We start from the raw sequence: 21548 nt of genomic DNA, 5'->3' as shown, positions 1-21548 counted from the left end.
AGGACTGTTGTGACCTGGCCAGGTTCAGAATTTGTTGTGGCTTGAACACCACTAATTCCATTGGGGGGGGGATAGGCACTAGTGTTGGCATTTGCCTCCGCACTTGGCTGCAGTAAAACGATTTCTCAGGCAATGTCCAGTCATCCCTCATGAAAATGGCTTTTAACCAACTCTCCCAGTCTGGGTACAAGTCACATTCCACTCTAGAGCGTTCAAGGAGATTAGGACGCCCCTCACCAAACCCCACCTGCCAAGCCCTTTCAGCATTCTCTAGTGTGTAGCACAACCGCCGTTGTTGGCAGGCCATAACATCAGGCAGGTGGATCCTACAAATTGTTCAGAAGGGATGTGCCCTACCCTTCCTTTCCACTCTGCCACACCTCCCACCATCCCTTCCAGTGACTGGTGAAGGACCATCTGTCCATTTTGCGTCAAGAAATGCAATCTTTTTTGGTCACCGGCTTTCGAAAGGGTGCCTTTTCCAGAAGTAGGTTGTGTTTGTTATTCCTGCTACTTCTGGTGCCCAAGAAGGATGAAGACCTTCATCCCAATTTAGACCTATGGCCTCTCAACGCCTTCCTCCGGCAGGAACAATTCAAGTTGCTCATTCTGGCCTAGGTCTTGACTGCTCTCAACCCTTAAGAATGGAGGATGGTGCTACGCATGCAGGATGCCTATTTCCATACACCCTTCATGGTGGCCCATTCGTGCAACTTGCAGTTCGTAGTGGGACAGGAGCAGTTTCATTTTGCTGTCCTCCAATTTGGTCTTACCAGTGCCCTTCAGGTGTTCACAAATGTGATGGTGCTAGCAGCATATCTTCAGAGATCAGGGGTTCCAGTTTTCCCCTACTTCAACGACTGGCTGCTGAAGGAGGGCTGGCCCCAGGCAGTCATCAGCTAGCTCTAGATGATAGCAAACTTAATGTAATCTTTGGGGTTCACTATGAATGACAAACCTGAATCTTCCTCAGACGCACCCCTTCATTGAAGGCGTTCTAAACACAGTTCGGTTTTGTGCCTTTCCCCTGGGAAAGAGTCCAGACCATTTAGGCTATTATCCAGATCTTTCACCCTTGGTCCAGTAATTGGACTCTCTGGCTTCTGAGACTGATGCCTCCTGCATCCTGCTGGTGAAGCACACTAGGCGGAATACGTGGGCCCTGCTGTGGGATCTGAAGTTTCAGTGGGCCCAATATCAAGGGGACCTTTCTGACCAAGTTCAGATTTCAGAGGAAACTACATAATATCTTCAGTGGCAGTTGCTGGACTGCAAAAGGGTCAGCATAAGACCTCCCTTCCTCACCCAGAGCTGACAGTGGTGACTGGTTGATTGCTTCTTAGTTGTGGTGGCCTTCTGAGAGAGGGGGACATCAGATACATATGGTCCCTGGCAGTGTCCCGGCTCCATATTAACCTTCTAGACCTGAGAACCATTCGATTAGCGTTGAAAGCTTTTCTTCTGTCCATAAAGGGGAGACTAGTACAGTTGTTAACTGACAACACCGCCATGTTTTACTGCAACAAAAGGCAGGGTGGCGTCACAGACCCTGTGGCAGGAGATCCTGCTCCTCTGAAATCTAAGTGGCGGGAACATCAGGGTATTTTCCTTGTGGTGAACCACTGCAGGGTTGTTGAATGTTAAGGCAGGTGAGCCCAACCATTAGCACCTAGCAGTAACAGCTGGAGTTGGCGCAAGGCCTCTTTTGCAAGTGGGGAGAACCTTAGCCTAATCTGTTCGCCACTGCAGAGAACACACAATATCAGCAATTCTGCATGTTTGGGTTTCCTAGGCGTCCCTCATTTGGAGGTGCGTTCCAACTCGAGTGAACCTCTGTATGCATTTCTGCGGATAGCACTTGTGGCTCGAGTTTTCAAGAAGATTAGGATTGACCAAGCCTAAATCATTTTCGTGACCCCAGATTGGCCACAGGGGGTACAATACCCAGAACTCTTGGGCTTGGGCATCTGCCCTCTGATTCAGCTGCTCCTCTAGAGGGATTTGCTGTCGTAGCTGCAGCACAGGGTTCTACAACCAGGCCTTCGCATTCTCCACCGTCATGTTTGGAGATTGAGCAGCAACAGCTGTACAACTTAGACCTTCCTCCAAAGGTGGTTGATGTCATTGTGGCAGCCAGCATACCATGACAAGAGCTGTATACACCTGTCACTGAGGCACCTTTGTGCCTTGGTGCAGTACTCGGCAGATAAACCCCTTCCAGATAAAGTTATCTGTTGTTTTTGTCTCTAGCTCTGCAAGTCTTTGCTCCGATCACTCTTAAAGGGGTCCTTTCTTTTCTTTTAGGCTTTTTACAGTCGCCGGATCAGCCCCCTGTAAGTCTGCAATTGTCTTGTGCCTCTTGAAAGGTTTACCGTATTTGTTTCCTTCTTCTCCCTTTGCCATGCCACAGTGGGACCTCAGCTTGGTCTGGAGATTCAATGGATTGGCAATGGAGGCTGCTGGAACCAGCACACGAGCGATTGCAGGCAACTTTCTGTATGTAGTCTGGCATGTGGGGACAGTCACAAGGAGAGGAATCACAATGTGAAGAATCTGTGGTTAAATAGAGTATTTCATTAATAATATAGTTAACAAAGCTAAATAACTTGTTCTTCTTAAGATTCATACCAAAAGATGCCCTTCCTTCCTTATTTGCTGGCTTTGTTGAATAATTAAAAAGGAATGTCCGTTTCTGGACTGATGTTTTAATTTAATGGAAACTCTGAGTTCGATGGCATCTGTCGCTGTAGATACGCATGTTCTGCAATAGCTCGCCATCTGGTGTTGGGCCGGAGTGTTACAAGTTGTTTTTCTTCGAAGAAGTCTTTCGAGTCACGGGACCGAGTGACTCCTCCTTTTGTCTCCATTGCGCATGGGCGTCGACTCCATCTTCGATTGTTTTTTTTCCGCCATCGGGTTCGGACGTGTTCCTGTCGCTCCAAGTTTCGGAACGGAAAATTAGCTAATTTCGGAAGATTTTCGTCGGTATTGTTGCGTTCGGGATCGGCGTACTTAGATTCCACACCGCATCGAAGATCGAAGAGCTCCGGTGCCCTTCGGGGTAGTTTTTCGATCCTCCGTCGGGGCATGGTCGGCCCGACCGCGTGCTGAAGAACGCCGATGGAACGGACCCCGTTCCGTTTCTGCCCCAAATGCCACAATAAGTACCCTTACACAGACCAACACTTGGTCTGCAACCTGTGCCTGTCACCTGAGCACAGCGAAGACACCTGCGAGGCCTGTCGTGCGTTCCGGTCCCGAAAAACACTCCGAGACCGTCGAGCCAAAAGACTTCAGATGGCGTCCGCACCGACAGCCCAACGGGAGTTCGAGGAACAGGAAGAAGAAGGTACCTTCTCGATCCAAGACTCGGACTCCGAAGGATTCGACGATACACAAACCGTGAGTAAGACGTCGAAATCCACTCAGAAGAACATTTACAAGGCCCAGGGGACGCCACTGCCACCAGGCCATGGCTCCACCCATAAATTCGGTGACCGCCCGTCGGCACCGAAAAAGGCCCACACAGTGCCGAGATCGTCCGACTCCGGTCGAGACACCGGCACGCAGCCTTCTCGGGACCGAGAAAGTGCTGGAGACAAGCCTCGACACCGAGATGCCGGTGCCGACACGGCTCGACGCCGAGACAGCGGCACCGAAACAGATCGACGCCGAGAGGTTTCGGCCCCGAAAAAGAAAAGAGTCACCTCGGAGCCGAAAAAACACGCAGACAGGGTTTCGATGCCGAAACAAACTGCAAGCGACCCAGCTTCAGGCTCTTATACAGAAGAGCACTCGCTAACCTCCCAAATGCAGAAGCATAGTGTAGGAAGTTGGCTCTGTATGTGCTATTTCAAAGTAAGGAATAGCATGCACAGAGTCCAAGGGTTCCCCTTAGAGGTAAAATAGTGGTAAAAATAGATAATACTAATGCTCTATTTTGTGGTAGTGTGGTCGAGCAGTAGGCTTATCCAAGGAGTAGTGTTAAGCATTTGTTGTACATACACATAGACAATAAATGAGGTACACACACTCAGAGACAAATCCAGCCAATAGGTTTTTATATAGAAAAATATCTTTTCTTAGTTTATTTTAAGAACCACAGGTTCAAATTCTACATGTAATAGCTCATTCGAAAGGTATTGCAGGTAAGTACTTTAGGAACTTCAAATCATCAAAATTGCATGTATACTTTTCAAGTTATTCACAAATAGCTGTTTTAAAAGTGGACACTTAGTGCAATTTTCACAGTTCCTAGGGGAGGTAAGTATTTGTTAGTTTTACCAGGTAAGTAAGACACTTACAGGGTTCAGTTCTTGGTCCAAGGTAGCCCACCGTTGGGGGTTCAGAGCAACCCCAAAGTCACCACACCAGCAGCTCAGGGCCGGTCAGGTGCAGAGTTCAAAGTGGTGCCCAAAACACATAGGCTAGAATGGAGAGAAGGGGGTGCCCCGGTTCCGGTCTGCTTGCAGGTAAGTACCCGCGTCTTCGGAGGGCAGACCAGGGGGGTTTTGTAGGGCACCGGGGGGGACACAAGTCCACACAGAAATTTCACCCTCAGCGGCGCGGGGGCGGCCGGGTGCAGTGTAGAAACAAGCGCCGGGTTCGCAATGTTAGTCTATGAGAGATCTCGGGATCTCTTCAGCGCTGCAGGCAGGCAAGGGGGGGGTTCCTCGGGGAAACCTCCACTTGGGCAAGGGAGAGGGACTCCTGGGGGTCACTTCTCCAGTGAAAGTCCGGTCCTTCAGGTCCTGGGGGCTGCGGGTGCAGGGTCTCTCCCAGGCGTCGGGACTTTAGGTTCAAAGAGTCGCGGTCAGGGGAAGCCTCGGGATTCCCTCTGCAGGCGGCGCTGTGGGGGCTCAGGGGGGACAGGTTTTGGTACTCACAGTATCAGAGTAGTCCTGGGGTCCCTCCTGAGGTGTTGGATCGCCACCAGCCGAGTCGGGGTCGCCGGGTGCAGTGTTGCAAGTCTCACGCTTCTTGCGGGGAGCTTGCAGGGTTCTTTAAAGTTGCTGGAAACAAAGTTGCAGCTTTTCTTGGAGCAGGTCCGCTGTCCTCGGGAGTTTCTTGTCTTTTCGAAGCAGGGGCAGTCCTCAGAGGATGTCGAGGTCGCTGGTCCCTTTGGAAGGCGTCGCTGGAGCAGGATCTTTGGAAGGCAGGAGACAGGCCGGTGAGTTTCTGGAGCCAAGGCAGTTGTCGTCTTCTGGTCTTCCGCTGCAGGGGTTTTCAGCTGGGCAGTCCTTCTTCTTGTAGTTGCAGGAATCTAATTTTCTAGGGTTCAGGGTAGCCCTTAAATACTAAATTTAAGGGCGTGTTTAGGTCTGGGGGGTTAGTAGCCAATGGCTACTAGCCCTGAGGGTGGGTACACCCTCTTTGTGCCTCCTCCCAAGGGGAGGGGGTCACAATCCTAACCCTATTGGGGGAATCCTCCATCTGCAAGATGGAGGATTTCTAAAAGTTAGAGTCACTTCAGCTCAGGACACCTTAGGGGCTGTCCTGACTGGCCAGTGACTCCTCCTTGTTGCTTTCTTTGTTCCCTCCAGCCTTGCCGCCAAAAGTGGGGGCCGTGGCCGGAGGGGGCGGGCAACTCCACTAAGCTGGAGTGCCCTGCTGGGCTGTGACAAAGGGGTGAGCCTTTGAGGCTCACCGCCAGGTGTCACAGCTCCTACCTGGGGGAGGTGTTAGCATCTCCACCCAGTGCAGGCTTTGTTACTGGCCTCAGAGTGACAAAGGCACTCTCCCCATGGGGCCAGCAACATGTCTCTAGTGTGGCAGGCTGCTGGAACTAGTCAGCCTACACAGATAGTTGGTTAAGTTTCAGGGGGCACCTCTAAGGTGCCCTCTGTGGTGTATTTTACAATCAAATGTACACTGGCATCAGTGTGCATTTATTGTGCTGAGAAGTTTGATACCAAACTTCCCAGTTTTCAGTGTAGCCATTATGGTGCTGTGGAGTTCGTGTAAAACAGACTCCCAGACCATATACTCTTATGGCTACCCTGCACTTACAATGTCTAAGGTTTTGCTTAGACACTGTAGGGGCACAGTGCTCATGCACTGGTACCCTCACCTATGGTATAGTGCACCCTGCCTTAGGGCTGTAAGGCCTGCTAGAGGGGTGTCTTATCTATACTGCATAGGCAGTGAGAGGCTGGCATGGCACCCTGAGGGGAGTGCCATGTCGACTTACTAATTTTGTTCTCACTAGCACACACAGGCTTGTAAGCAGTGTGGCTGTGCTGAGTGAGGGGTCTCTAGGGTGGCATAATGCATGCTGCAGCCCTTAGGGACCTTCCCTGGCATCAGGTACCAGAGGTACCAGTTACAAGGGACTTATCTGGATGCCAGGGTGTGCCAATTGTGGGATCAATGGTACATTTTAGGTGAAAGAACACTGGTGCTGGGGCCTGGTTAGCAGGGTCCCAGCACACTTCTCAGTCAAGTCAGCATCAGTATCAGGCAAAAAGTGGGGGGTAACTGCAACAGGGAGCCATTTCTTTACACAAGCCCCCCCCAGCCCACAGGCCAGGAGACTCAGCCAACGCTGGAAGAGTCTTCCTAGTCTGTCAGGCGAGGAAGAGTAGAGGAAATGGCTGGTTTGTTGCAGGGCCTACTCTGCCTTACATCCTCCTGTTCAGGTCATTCCCTCTGGGGAACTGACCCACTTCCACAGTGATAGGACCTAGTCTGAACTGCCTCTTGTCTGTGCTTTTTATGTCTTTACCCATTCTCTCTATTTTGAGGTCAGAGGTATCCACCTCTGCTAATCTTATCTTAGCCAGGGTCACCCCTAGCTTACCCAAAGAGGTTACCCAGAGCTGGAGTAACCCCACCATGACCAACAGGGTCAGGGGGCCTAACTTGTTATTTGGCATGGGGTCAGACCACCATGCCAAGGATAGTGCAGCCATAAAGGCTAACACCCAGCAGAGGCCACTGACAGCTGTCAGTGCCCAGAACCACACCTTTAGCTCTTCACCTACAAGGGAAGGGGCTAAGTTACAGGCTTCTTTGGGTTCAGGGTGCCTGTCTGCCGTATTAGAGTGGGGGGTTACCACATCTTGTAGTAAACACCCTTCTTCCACTCTTTCTTCTGTTAGCTGAGGAGCCACCCACTCAGGCTTAACAGTTGCCTGACTAGCCAGGACTTCTTGTGGGTCAGGTTGGACTTTATCAGAGCCATTTTTGGAGTTCTCCCCTACTGGAGCAGAATCTCCTTGGCTTGCTGGAACCTTGGCTAAAGGTTGTCCACCTTTCCTACTCTGTTTCCTTTTCTTTTTCTTCTGGGGCCTACTTGCATTTACTGCAGAGGCAGGCACTCCAGAATCCTTGGGAGAGGACTGGCCCTGGACCAGTTCTTCTCTTAGGCTCTGACTAACCTCTGGGTAGTCATTTCCAAGGAGACAATCAAGGGGGAGGTCTGTACTGACTACCACCCTTCTCCAGCTAAAAGTTCCACCCACTTCTATGGGCACAAGAGCCACAGGCCTATTAGTGACCCTGTCTGGGCTAACTCTTACTCTGGCCATCTCACCTGGGATGTATTGGTTTGAGAGTACCAGCCTGTCATGCACAATAGTGTGACTGGCACAAGTGTCTCTCAGGGCAGTGGTTGGGATTCCATTCACCAGTAGGTGGTGGAAGTGTCTACTTCCCTCTGGAATCTCCAACTCACCTGTTGGGCCCTGTTTCCAGTTGAAGGCTATGAAGACCTCCTCATCTGAGGAGTCATCTCCCATGGCTACACTGGTTACCCCTGGAATTTTGTTCTGGGGTTTGTTTTTGGGACAAGAAGTGTCCTTGGTGTGGTGCCCAGACTGTTTACAGTTGTGGCACCATGCCTTAGTGGCATCCCAGTTCTTACCCTGGTACCCACCTTTGTTTTGGGTTGTGTCTTGGGGCCCACCCACCTGTTCTGGTTTTTGGGGGCCTACAGAGGACTCTTTTTCTTTGTTTCTAGGGTCACCCACTTTCTCCTGGGGAGTTTTTGTAACCCCTTTCTTTTGGTCACCCCCAGTGGAAGTTTTGGTTACCCTAGTCTTGACCCAGTGGTCTGCCTTCTTTCCCAATTCTTGGGGAGAAATTGGACCTAGATCTACCAGATACTGATGCAACTTTTCATTGAAGCAGTTACTTAAAATGTGCTCTTTCATAAACAAATTATAAAGCCCAACATAGTCACACACTTCATTTCCAGTTAACCAACCATCTAGTGTTTTTACTGAGTAGTCTACAAAATCAACCCAGGTCTGGCTCGAGGATTTTTGAGCCCCCCTGAATCTAATTCTATACTCCTCAGTGGAGAATCCAAAGCCCTCAATCAGGGTACCCTTCATGAGGTCATAAGATTCTGCATCTTTTCCAGAGAGTGTGAGGAGTCTATCCCTACACTTTCCAGTGAACATTTCCCAAAGGAGAGCACCCCAGTGAGATCTGTTTACTTTTCTGGTTACACAAGCCCTCTCAAAAGCTGTGAACCATTTGGTGATGTCATCACCATCTTCATATTTTGTTACAATCCCTTTGGGGATTTTTAGGATGTCAGGAGAATCTCTGACCCTATTTAAGTTGCTGCCACCATCGATGGGACCTAGGCCCATCTCTTTTCTTTCCCTTTCTATGGCTAGGAGCTGCTTTTCCAAAGCCAATCTTTTGACCATCCTGGCTAACAGGGGGTCATCTTCACTGGAGTTATCCTCAGTGATTTCAGAGGTGTTGGTCTCTCCTGTGAGGGAACCAGCATCTCTGACTATTATTTTTGGAGTCAGGGTTTGAGGGACCCTGTTCTCCCTAGATAGGACTGGTAGGGGGGAATTTTCCTCCTGGTCACTATCCTCTTCCTCTGAGTTGCCACCCTCAGAGGGGTTGGCCTTTTCAAACTCTGCCAAAAGCTCCTGGAGCTGTATTTTGGTAGGTTTGGGGCCCATTGTTATTTTCTTTATTTTACAGAGTGACCTTAGCTCCCTCATCTTAAGATGGAGGTAAGGTGTGGTGTCGAGTTCCACCACAGTCACATCTGTGCTAGACATTTTGCTTCTAAAAGTTGGAATACTTTTTAAGAATCTACAACTGGTTCTAGAATCTAATTCAAACTTTTACAAACTTTTAAACTCTAAAAGAAATGCTAAACAGGATCTAACACAAGGCCCTAGCAGGTCTTTTAAGAATTTAGAAAACTTTTCAAATTGCAAAAATCAATTTCTAATGACAATTTTGGAATTTGTCGTGTGATCAGGTATTGGCTGAGTAGTCCAGCAAATGCAAAGTCTTGTATCCCACCGCTGATCCACCAATGTAGGAAGTTGGCTCTGTATGTGCTATTTCAAAGTAAGGAATAGCATGCACAGAGTCCAAGGGTTCCCCTTAGAGGTAAAATAGTGGTAAAAATAGATAATACTAATGCTCTATTTTGTGGTAGTGTGGTCGAGCAGTAGGCTTATCCAAGGAGTAGTGTTAAGCATTTGTTGTACATACACATAGACAATAAATGAGGTACACACACTCAGAGACAAATCCAGCCAATAGGTTTTTATATAGAAAAATATCTTTTCTTAGTTTATTTTAAGAACCACAGGTTCAAATTCTACATGTAATAGCTCATTCGAAAGGTATTGCAGGTAAGTACTTTAGGAACTTCAAATCATCAAAATTGCATGTATACTTTTCAAGTTATTCACAAATAGCTGTTTTAAAAGTGGACACTTAGTGCAATTTTCACAGTTCCTAGGGGAGGTAAGTATTTGTTAGTTTTACCAGGTAAGTAAGACACTTACAGGGTTCAGTTCTTGGTCCAAGGTAGCCCACCGTTGGGGGTTCAGAGCAACCCCAAAGTCACCACACCAGCAGCTCAGGGCCGGTCAGGTGCAGAGTTCAAAGTGGTGCCCAAAACACATAGGCTAGAATGGAGAGAAGGGGGTGCCCCGGTTCCGGTCTGCTTGCAGGTAAGTACCCGCGTCTTCGGAGGGCAGACCAGGGGGGTTTTGTAGGGCACCGGGGGGGACACAAGTCCACACAGAAATTTCACCCTCAGCGGCGCGGGGGCGGCCGGGTGCAGTGTAGAAACAAGCGTCGGGTTCGCAATGTTAGTCTATGAGAGATCTCGGGATCTCTTCAGCGCTGCAGGCAGGCAAGGGGGGGGTTCCTCGGGGAAACCTCCACTTGGGCAAGGGAGAGGGACTCCTGGGGGTCACTTCTCCAGTGAAAGTCCGGTCCTTCAGGTCCTGGGGGCTGCGGGTGCAGGGTCTCTCCCAGGCGTCGGGACTTTAGGTTCAAAGAGTCGCGGTCAGGGGAAGCCTCGGGATTCCCTCTGCAGGCGGCGCTGTGGGGGCTCAGGGGGGACAGGTTTTGGTACTCACAGTATCAGAGTAGTCCTGGGGTCCCTCCTGAGGTGTTGGATCGCCACCAGCCGAGTCGGGGTCGCCGGGTGCAGTGTTGCAAGTCTCACGCTTCTTGCGGGGAGCTTGCAGGGTTCTTTAAAGTTGCTGGAAACAAAGTTGCAGCTTTTCTTGGAGCAGGTCCGCTGTCCTCGGGAGTTTCTTGTCTTTTCGAAGCAGGGGCAGTCCTCAGAGGATGTCGAGGTCGCTGGTCCCTTTGGAAGGCGTCGCTGGAGCAGGATCTTTGGAAGGCAGGAGACAGGCCGGTGAGTTTCTGGAGCCAAGGCAGTTGTCGTCTTCTGGTCTTCCGCTGCAGGGGTTTTCAGCTGGGCAGTCCTTCTTCTTGTAGTTGCAGGAATCTAATTTTCTAGGGTTCAGGGTAGCCCTTAAATACTAAATTTAAGGGCGTGTTTAGGTCTGGGGGGTTAGTAGCCAATGGCTACTAGCCCTGAGGGTGGGTACACCCTCTTTGTGCCTCCTCCCAAGGGGAGGGGGTCACAATCCTAACCCTATTGGGGGAATCCTCCATCTGCAAGATGGAGGATTTCTAAAAGTTAGAGTCACTTCAGCTCAGGACACCTTAGGGGCTGTCCTGACTGGCCAGTGACTCCTCCTTGTTGCTTTCTTTGTTCCCTCCAGCCTTGCCGCCAAAAGTGGGGGCCGTGGCCGGAGGGGGCGGGCAACTCCACTAAGCTGGAGTGCCCTGCTGGGCTGTGACAAAGGGGTGAGCCTTTGAGGCTCACCGCCAGGTGTCACAGCTCCTACCTGGGGGAGGTGTTAGCATCTCCACCCAGTGCAGGCTTTGTTACTGGCCTCAGAGTGACAAAGGCACTCTCCCCATGGGGCCAGCAACATGTCTCTAGTGTGGCAGGCTGCTGGAACTAGTCAGCCTACACAGATAGTTGGTTAAGTTTCAGGGGGCACCTCTAAGGTGCCCTCTGTGGTGTATTTTACAATCAAATGTACACTGGCATCAGTGTGCATTTATTGTGCTGAGAAGTTTGATACCAAACTTCCCAGTTTTCAGTGTAGCCATTATGGTGCTGTGGAGTTCGTGTAAAACAGACTCCCAGACCATATACTCTTATGGCTACCCTGCACTTACAACGTCTAAGGTTTTGCTTAGACACTGTAGGGGCACAGTGCTCATGCACTGGTACCCTCACCTATGGTATAGTGCACCCTGCCTTAGGGCTGTAAGGCCTGCTAGAGGGGTGTCTTATCTATACTGCATAGGCAGTGAGAGGCTGGCATGGCACCCTGAGGGGAGTGCCATGTCGACTTACTAATTTTGTTCTCACTAGCACACACAGGCTTGTAAGCAGTGTGGCTGTGCTGAGTGAGGGGTCTCTAGGGTGGCATAATGCATGCTGCAGCCCTTAGGGACCTTCCCTGGCATCAGGTACCAGAGGTACCAGTTACAAGGGACTTATCTGGATGCCAGGGTGTGCCAATTGTGGGATCAATGGTACATTTTAGGTGAAAGAACACTGGTGCTGGGGCCTGGTTAGCAGGGTCCCAGCACACTTCTCAGTCAAGTCAGCATCAGTATCAGGCAAAAAGTGGGGGGTAACTGCAACAGGGAGCCATTTCTTTACACATAGGTTTGAGGAAGAGCTGCAAGCAACTGATGTGGACCATACGCAAAAGCGTATCTTCATACAGCAGGGGACAGGAAAAATAAGCACCCTTCCCCCCATTAGGAGAAAGAGAAGGTTGGAGTTCCAGACGGAACAAACACCACAACCAAAAGTGGTGAAAAGAGTTACCCCACCACCCTCTCCTCCGCCTGTGATTAACGTCTCACCAGCACAAACTCCATCACACTCCCCAGCTCACACCACCATGAGCCAGGGTGACCAAGATCAGGACGCATGGGACCTATACGACGCCCCAGTGTCAGATAACAGTCCGGAGGCATACCCTACAAAGCCATCTCCACCAGAAGACAGCACCGCGTATTCTCAAGTGGTGGCTAGAGCAGCACAATTTCACAACGTAAGCCTCCACTCAGAACAAGTCGAGGATGATTTCTTATTTAACACACTCTCCTCCACCCACAGCTCCTACCAAAGCCTGCCTATGCTCCCTGGTATGCTCCGGCACGCAAAAGACATCTTTAAGGAGCCGGTCAAAAGTAGGGCAATCACACCAAGGGTGGAAAAAAAGTATAAGGCGCCTCCTACAGACCCGGCTTTCATCACTACACAGCTGCCACCAGACTCTGTCGTTGTAGGAGCAGCTAGGAAAAGGGCCAACTCTCACACATCTGGAGATGCACCACCCCCAGATAAAGAAAGCCGCAAGTTTGATGCAGCTGGTAAAAGAGTCGCAGCACAAGCTGCAAACCAGTGGCGCATCGCGAACTCACAGGCACTACTTGCGCGCTATGACAGAGCCCACTGGGACGAGATGCAACATCTCATTGATCATCTGCCCAAGGACTTACAAAATAGGGCAAAACAAGTGGTTGAGGAGGGACAGACCATTTCCAACAACCAGATCCGCTCCTCCATGGACGCTGCAGATACAGCTGCACGGACAATTAATACATCCGTAACTATCAGAAGGCATGCATGGCTCCGAACGTCTGGATTTAAACCAGAGATTCAACAAGCAGTTCTCAATATGCCTTTTAATGAAAAAGAACTGTTCGGTCCAGAAGTGGACACAGCGATTGAGAAACTCAAAAAAGATACGGACACTGCCAAAGCCATGGGCGCACTCTACTCCCCGCAGAGCAGAGGGAATTACAGCACATTCCGTAAAACGCCCTTTCGAGGGGGGTTTCGGGGTCAAAGCACACAAGCCAGCACCTCACAAGCAACACCGTCCACTTACCAGGGACAGTATAGAGGAGGTTTTCGGGGACAATATAGAGGAGGGCAATTCCCTAGAAATAGAGGGAGATTTCAAAGCCCCAAAACCCCTACTACTAAACAATGACTCACATGTCACTCACCCCCTCCACACAACACCAGTGGGGGGAAGAATAGGTCATTATTACAAAGCATGGGAGGAAATCACTACAGACACTTGGGTTCTAGCAATTATCCAACATGGTTATTGCATAGAATTTCTACAATTCCCTCCAAACATACCACCAAAAGCACAAAATTTAACAACACACCATTCCAATCTCCTGGAGATAGAAGTGCAGGCACTATTGCAAAAGAATGCAATCGAATTAGTGCCAAACACACAAATAAACACAGGAGTTTACTCACTGTACTTTCTGATACCAAAGAAGGACAAAACGCTGAGACCAATCCTAGACCTCAGAGTAGTGAACACTTTCATCAAATCAGACCACTTCCACATGGTCACACTACAAGAAGTATTGCCATTGCTAAAACTGCACGACTACATGGCAACTTTAGACCTCAAGGATGCTTATTTCCATATACCAATACACCCATCGCACAGGAAATACCTAAGGTTTGTATTCAAAGGAATACATTACCAATTCAAGGTACTGCCTTTCGGATTAACAACCGCACCAAGAGTCTTTACCAAATGTCTAGCAGTAGTCGCAGCACACATAAGAAGGCAGCAAATACATGTGTTCCCATATCTAGACGACTGGCTAATCAAGGCCCATTCGTTAATAGAGTGCTCAAATCACACAAATCATATCATACAAACCCTTTTCAAACTAGGGTTCACCGTCAATTTCACAAAATCCAAAATTCTGCCACGCAAGGTACAACAATACCTGGGAGCCATAATAGACACATCAAAAGGAGTAGCCACTCCAAGTCCACAAAGAATTCAAAATTTCAACACCATCATACAACGCATGTATCCAACACAAAAGATACAGGCAAAGATGGTATTACAACTCCTAGGCATGATGTCATCATGCATAGCCATTGTCCCAAACGCAAGACTGCACATGAGGCCCTTACAACAATGCCTAGCATCACAGTGGTCTCAAGCACAGGGTCACCTTCTAGATCTGGTGTTAATAGACCGCCAAACTTACCTTTCGCTTCTGTGGTGGAACAACATAAATTTAAACAAGGGGCGGCCTTTCCAAGACCCAGTGCCACAATACGTAATAACAACAGATGCTTCCATGACAGGGTGGGGAGCACACCTCAATCAACACAGCATACAAGGACAATGGAACGTACATCAAACAAAACTGCATATCAGTCACCTAGAACTTCTAGCAGTTTTTCAAGCACTAAAAGCTTTCCAACCAATAATAGTTCACAAATACATTCTCGTCAAAACAGACAACATGACAACAATGTATTATCTAAACAAGCAGGGAGGGACGCACTCCACGCAGTTAAGCCTGCTAGCACAAAAATGTTGGCATTGGGCAATTCACAACCAAATTCGCCTAATTGCACAGTTTATACCAGGGATACAAAATCAACTCGCAGACAATCTCTCTCGAGATCACCAACAGGTCCACGAATGGGAAATTCACCCCCAAATACTGAACACTTATTTCAAACTCTGGGGAACACCTCAGATAGACTTGTTTGCGACAAGGGAGAACGCAAAATGCCAAAACTTCGCATCCAGATACACACACAAACAATCCCAAGGCAATGCCCTATGGATGAACTGGTCAGGGATATTTGCTTACGCTTTTCCTCCTCTCCCTCTCCTTCCTTACCTGGTAAACAAACTCAGTCAAAGCAAACTCAAACTCATATTGATAGCACCAACTTGGGCAAGGCAACCCTGGTACACAACGCTGCTAGACCTATCAGTGGTACCCTGCATCAAATTGCCCAACAGGCCAGATCTGTTGACACAGCACAACCAAAAGATCAGACACCCAGATCCAGCATCGCTGAATCTAGCAATCTGGCTCCTGAAATCCTAGAATTCGGGCACTTACAACTTACCCAAGAATGTATGGAAGTCATAAAACAAGCAAGAAGGCCATCCACCAGGCACTGCTATGCAAGTAAATGGAAGAGGTTTGTTTGCTACTGCCATATTAATCAAATACAACCATTACACACAACTCCAGAACATGTAGTGGGTTACTTGCTTCACTTACAAAAATCTAACCTAGCTTTCTCTTCCATTAAGATTCACCTTGCAGCAATATCTGCATACCTGCAGACTACCTATTCAACTTCCCTATATAAAATACCAGTCATTAAAGCATTCATGGAGGGCCTTAGGAGAATTATACCACCAAGAACACTACCTGTTCCTTCATGGAACCTAAATGTTGTCCTAACTAGACTTATGGGTCCACCTTTTGAACCCATGCACTCCTGCGACATACAGTTCCTAACCTGGAAGGTGGCATTTCTCATCGCCATTACTTCCCTGAGAAGAGTAAGCGAGATTCAGGCGTTTACTATACAGGAACCTTTTATACAACTACACAAAAATAAAGTCGTCCTAAGGACCAATCCTACATTTTTGCCAAAGGTTATTTCACCGTTCCATCTAAATCAAACAGTGGAACTTCCAGTGTTCTTTCCACAGCCAGATACCGTAGCTGAAAGGGCACTACATACATTAGATGTCAAAAGAGCATTAATGTATTACATTGACAGAACAAAGAACATCAGAAAGACTAAACAACTCTTTATTGCATTTCAAAAACCTCATGCAGGAAACCCAATTTCAAAACAAGGTATAGCCAGATGGATAGTTAAATGCATCCAAATCTGCTACCTTAAAGCTAAACGACAGCTGCCCATTACACCAAGGGCACACTCAACCAGAAAGAAAGGTGCTACCATGGCCTTTCTAGGAAACATCCCAATGCAAGAAATATGTAAGGCAGCCACATGGTCTACGCCTCACACATTCACCAAGCACTACTGTGTAGACGTGTTATCCGCACAACAAGCCACAGTAGGTCAAGCTGTATTAAGGACATTATTTCAGACTACTTCCACTCCTACAGGCTGATCCACCGCTTTTGGGAAAATAACTGCTTACTAGTCTATGCAGAACATGCGTATCTACAGCGACAGATGCCATCGAACTGAAAATGTCACTTACCCAGTGTACATCTGTTCGTGGCATCAGTCGCAGTAGATTCGCATGTGCCCACCCGCCTCCCCGGGAGCCTGTAGCAGTTTGGAAGTTGCCTTCAATTATTTATATATGTATCATCTCAACCTTAAATAGGTGCATACTTAGTCACTCCATTGCATGGGCACTATTACTACAATTCAACTCCTACCTCACCCTCTGCGGGGAAAAACAATCGAAGATGGAGTCGACGCCCATGCGCAATGGAGACAAAAGGAGGAGTCACTCGGTCCCGTGACTCGAAAGACTTCTTCGAAGAAAAACAACTTGTAACACTCCGGCCCAACACCAGATGGCGAGCTATTGCAGAACATGCGAATCTACTGCGACTGATGCCACGAACAGATGTACACTGGGTAAGTGACATTTTCAATACAGAGCAAACGTCCTACAGTGGTGAAAATTAAAACAAATTTTTGGTTCTTCCGATATCTAACATTTCAAATGTTCGTATAATCTATTGACAAGAATTACCGTTCACAGTAAAGTAACCTTTTCATTTAGCTAGTCGTTTGTATGAGAGCTGCCTTATGTAGCCACAGCAAGTAGGTGAGGTCCTGCTACGTTATCATGCCTTCAAGTCTTTTAAATGCATAATGTGCTTCCTAAGGTCATTTTCAAAACACAAGTTCACCTGCCTTTTTTAGACTGTATCAGATATGCTGTGCTCTTTTGTAGATGTAACACTCACTGGTTGTAGCCTCCTCCTCATGTCTTTTATTCCACAAGAAGCTGAAGACCTGGCATTTCGAGTAGTCCCACTAGGCCCTGTGCGTTTCTAAACACAAAACAGCTCAGCGCCAGGATACCCGGCCGAGCAATAGTGTGCTCTTCAAATTTGCATAACATAACACAACACAGTGCTCACATTTCCACTATCTCTTTTTGTGTTTTTCAGTTACATCATGCAGTGGCCGGGTGGCAGAATCCTTCTCCGGCATGAGTTGGATGCGTTCCTAGCTCAGGCGGTCTCTGCGCAGCTGTACGAACCTGACCAGCTTCAGGAGCTCAAGGTACACTGGAAGAAGCGCGAGTGAATGGGGCTGTTACTGCTTATCTTCAGCTGTATCCTAACCAGCTGGCACCTAACTGGGTTGAGCATGAAAGGAGTTGTGATTTCTTGTACAGCCTTTAATTTAAATCCTCTACTGCATAACAAAACAGCTTATATGTTGGTAATGTTTGCTTTCTTCCATAATCTGGCTATCTGTATCGTTCAAGTCTTAGTTCTGTTGTATATCATCTGAAGGCTAATTCTACCTTCTCACCTCTTAAATTCTGGCAGATGCCAGACTGAATCTGTAAACTGTTAACCCTCACACCTCGGAAGGTTGCGTCACGGCTCTGGGCAACGTCTCAGAGCTGTATAAGGTGCCTCCTTGGTGCACTGACGGTTCCTTTTCCCTCATCTTGGAGCATGGATCTTGACTCATTTTCCTCAAACCTTTATTTTAAAATAAAACTATTGAAATTAAAGTATGTTTGATGGCATGTGTGGCTGTAGATACAAATACTCTGCATACTCCTGCCATCTAGTGTTGGGTCCGAAGTTGTGCTAGTTGTTTTTCTTCTAAGAAGTCTTCCAAGTAATGATGTTGAGTGACTCCCCCTCTCAGTGATATTGCTCATGGGCATCAACTCCATTGTTGGGTTGTTTTCTCTCCACCATTGGGTTTGGCATATGTGCCTCCACTCTGTTTTTCGTCTCCATTCGGTACGATTCTTTGTTTTTTTTACTGTCTTCTACGGTATTGTTTTCGTTTGTGCTTCTCTATTTCTCCACTGCTCTGGAATTTTGTCGGTTTGGGCTTCGACTGACCGCCCTTCGATGTGCCGCCTGTCTTGTGCCTACCTTCCCACATGTCACCAGCTCCATCAAATGTGCATTTCTGGTGGAATGTACACCCTTCAGATGTTGCCCGCATTGCCACGCAAAATACCCTCACACCGACCAGCATCTCATGTTCAACCTCTGCCTCCGACCACAAGGAGATAGAGTGCGATGCCTTTAAGTACTTCCATTCTAAGAAGACCCTTCCGTAAAAAGGGCTTGATGACTAGAAGTGTTGCAGAAGGCCTCTGATGACACTCCCAGTCTTTTTGGTGAAGAACATGCGCAGGAGGAATGAACGCTGAAGAAGTGGAGGCCTTCTCCATCAAGGATAGCTCCAGCTCCGACATCGAGCTGAACCTCAAAGTGCAGGAGATATAATCAGCCCAGCACATGAGTACTATGGCCCCTGCTTCAACACCCAAGCCCTCTTAAAAATAATCGAGGGATCTTCCACTTCCACCTTCTGAGGTCACCGGACCACCACTGCCGGCCAGACATGGTTGGATCTGAAAGTCTGTCTCGGCCGCCCCACCCTCAGGCCTATAGCAAAGATGGCCGCAAAGGCCAAGCCTTCGGCATCAACCTCCACCTCAAAGGACCCAAGGGCACGCTTCGGCATTGACTGACCCAGCAGCTGCCTCCTTCAAACTCAGCACCAACAAAGCCTCCTTTGGCCAGGCCAAAACATTCAGCATGGAAAGCCTCGGAGCCGAAAGATTCCAGAGTCGATCCTAGCAAAACTGGACATCCGACGAGGAGGTTTCAGATACAAGTGGGGACTTACTGCATTATCGCTACTCCTTCTCCCCACCACCTCTAAAGGGGAAGTTGACTTTCGAGGAGGCATTGGACCTTCCCATTCCTGCCAGGAAGAAAACCAAAGACAAGGCCTCCAGCCCTGCCTACCATCCTCCACCACCTCCTCCTTCTCTTCCTTCTCCTCCACTCCCACCACCTCCACCCCCTCCACCTCCTCAAACACTGTCTCCTACACACGGCCCACTTGATGTTTCACCTCCGGGGTCACCAGAGTCGGGCACCTGGGGTGGAGGTAGGAGGTGCTATTAGGTGATCCTGACCCTTGAAACATGTACAACACTGATCCCACTACCCCAATGATCCAGAAATATCCTGCTCATCCTTCCCCTCCTGAGGATGCCACTTCCTTCCAGCAGGTTATCTCTAGGGCAGCAGCTTTTCATAACATTGAGCTGCATAAAGAACCCCTAAAACAGGACTTTCTGTTTGACACCCTCTCTTCCACACACATTCTTACTGTCATGATGAGACATGCCAAAGACATTTTTAAGGAACCAGTCCAAGCCAAGGTGATCACCCCTTCGGTGGCAAAAAAAATATAAAGCGGCGCCTTCCGGCCCCCTGTTCATCTGGAGTCAAGTTCCACCTGACTCCATTGTGTTGCAATGTAGGAATCTGGGTCTTTATGTGATATATCAGTAACTAGAAATACCGTATAAAGAGTCCAGGGGTTCCCTTCTCAGTGGTCTGGGGCTTGCTATGCTATCCCAAAGGGCTCTATTTTTGAGGTAGTGTGATGGAGCAACCTTAGACTTTACACAGAGTGGGCACGAGATCTACAAATACACACAGTAGTCAATAAATTAGATGCTACCACTCCTGCCTCAGGTTTAAGAGATGAGCAGGACACAACTGTACCCAGAGTGGGCCAGGAGAGAGTGGTACCCAAAGGTCCTATGCTTTGGATTTGTCTTCCAATCAGGCAGCCACTGCTAGAGGATCTTATGTCTTGGCAATAGGGTAGGATCCTGCATCTGATTATCCACAACCTCTGAACAACAGTAACTGAATGCAGTTGGTTTGCCTTCAAGGTGACTGACATCTTCCTTTGCAGCTAGCAACCCTTTCTATAAAGTCCATCTATGCGAGGCACTTGGGAGAAATGTGTTCTTTGGCGTAGTCCCCGAAATAGCTACTGTTACATGCAAACCTATCTGATGTTCTTTTTTTTGTTCTTTTGTTAGCCTAGCAAGGTCTTGCAGTAGGTACAGCAAAAGGTTCATTATTGGCTCTTTCTGATTTTTGTGTGTTCTGAACTAATTGTCCTTGTTTAAATCACTAGTCGGATACATTTAATTAAAGGTTTGACCTACAAGTTTCTTCTAAACCAGTGGTTCCCAACCTTTTGACTTCTGTGGACCCACACTTTATCAGTACTGGAACCTGGGGACCCCAACTGAACCATTATTGGATTCCGGGGACCCCCACCAATGAGTCATTGCTGAAAGCTGTTAATATTATTACATTTTCAAAGCAGTCACGGACCCCCTAAGGAGGCTTTGCGGACCCCAAGGGGTCCCTGGATGACAGGTTGGGAACCACAGTTCTAAACCATTTGTGATACCTCAGTAGAACCTTAACCTTGTTTTAAAATTTCTTATGGACATACCTTTGGGGCCTATGCACAGCTTCTGCTTAAGGCTCTTTGTTATGAAAACGTTTTTATTTATTGACAGGGCACTTCTTGACTGAACTGCGGATGTCATCTGTACAGCAATCCTACACCAGCTCTACACCACCTTCTTCCAGATAGGTCGGTGATAAAGACACAGGTTATCTTCTTCCTTAAATTTGTGACCACTTTACACATTGGCCTATAGATCCCTGTGCCAACGTTCTGTGGTATGTCTCACCATTCAAAACAGGAGAAGAGACTCCAAAGCCTATATTCTATTGTTGATTGTTCAAAAGATTAAGTAGTTGAACAGCTCTTCCTTTGGTTTTCAGGTACAAGGAAAGGTAAAGTGGTGCAAAAGAGGACCCTTACAAGGTGGGCACGTTTGCTGTTAGAAGCACTGCAATGTGCTGGCCAAAATATCAAGGCCCCTCAAGATATGAAAGCCAATTATAACAGGGCTGAGGCTGCTCCAGTGGTGTTGGCTTGAGGGGTGTCTGTGCTTCATGTCTGCCAGGCATCGGTTCATATGTTCACAAAGCTCGGCTGTCTTGTCAGCTAGGTCTGGAAGGATAGTGAGTTCCTCTGCTCAGTTCTGCAGGAATGTTTTGTCTTCTCTCCACTCCACCTACCTTTATAAAAATTGCTGTGGTATATATTCTAAAGGTGACAAAGAAAGATTATTAGTGGAGTCTCAAAAATAATGTTATCATCAAATATAATCTACAGCGTCCAAGTAGGAGGAAGAAGGATGGGAGCCTTGCTGAGGACATCAGACCACTAGCTGGAGGATTAAGGGGAAGGATTGGCAAAAGGAGCTGGTTTTATCTGTATTTAGCCTGAGCAAATTAGAAAACATCCAGTTAGCAAGCACACAGAGGCA

At 48.1% G+C, this 21548-nt stretch overlaps 1 protein-coding gene across 2 annotated transcripts in view; it reads left to right on the top strand.

Moving 5' to 3' along the window:
- Nucleotides 1–21548, top strand: part of FAM120C (family with sequence similarity 120 member C) — a 564585-nt gene that overhangs the window by 340194 nt on the left and 202843 nt on the right. For both annotated transcript variants that reach the window (XM_069209344.1, XM_069209345.1), the window contains exon 11: nucleotides 17296–17410. In XM_069209344.1, the coding sequence (XP_069065445.1) occupies nucleotides 17296–17410 (115 nt within the window). The remainder of the gene's footprint in view (nucleotides 1–17295; nucleotides 17411–21548) is intronic.

The sequence above is a fragment of the Pleurodeles waltl genome, chromosome 10, assembly GCF_031143425.1.
Source record: "Pleurodeles waltl isolate 20211129_DDA chromosome 10, aPleWal1.hap1.20221129, whole genome shotgun sequence".
NCBI classification, from domain to species: domain Eukaryota; kingdom Metazoa; phylum Chordata; class Amphibia; order Caudata; family Salamandridae; genus Pleurodeles; species Pleurodeles waltl.
This window is presented reverse-complemented; position numbering and strand designations above follow the sequence as displayed.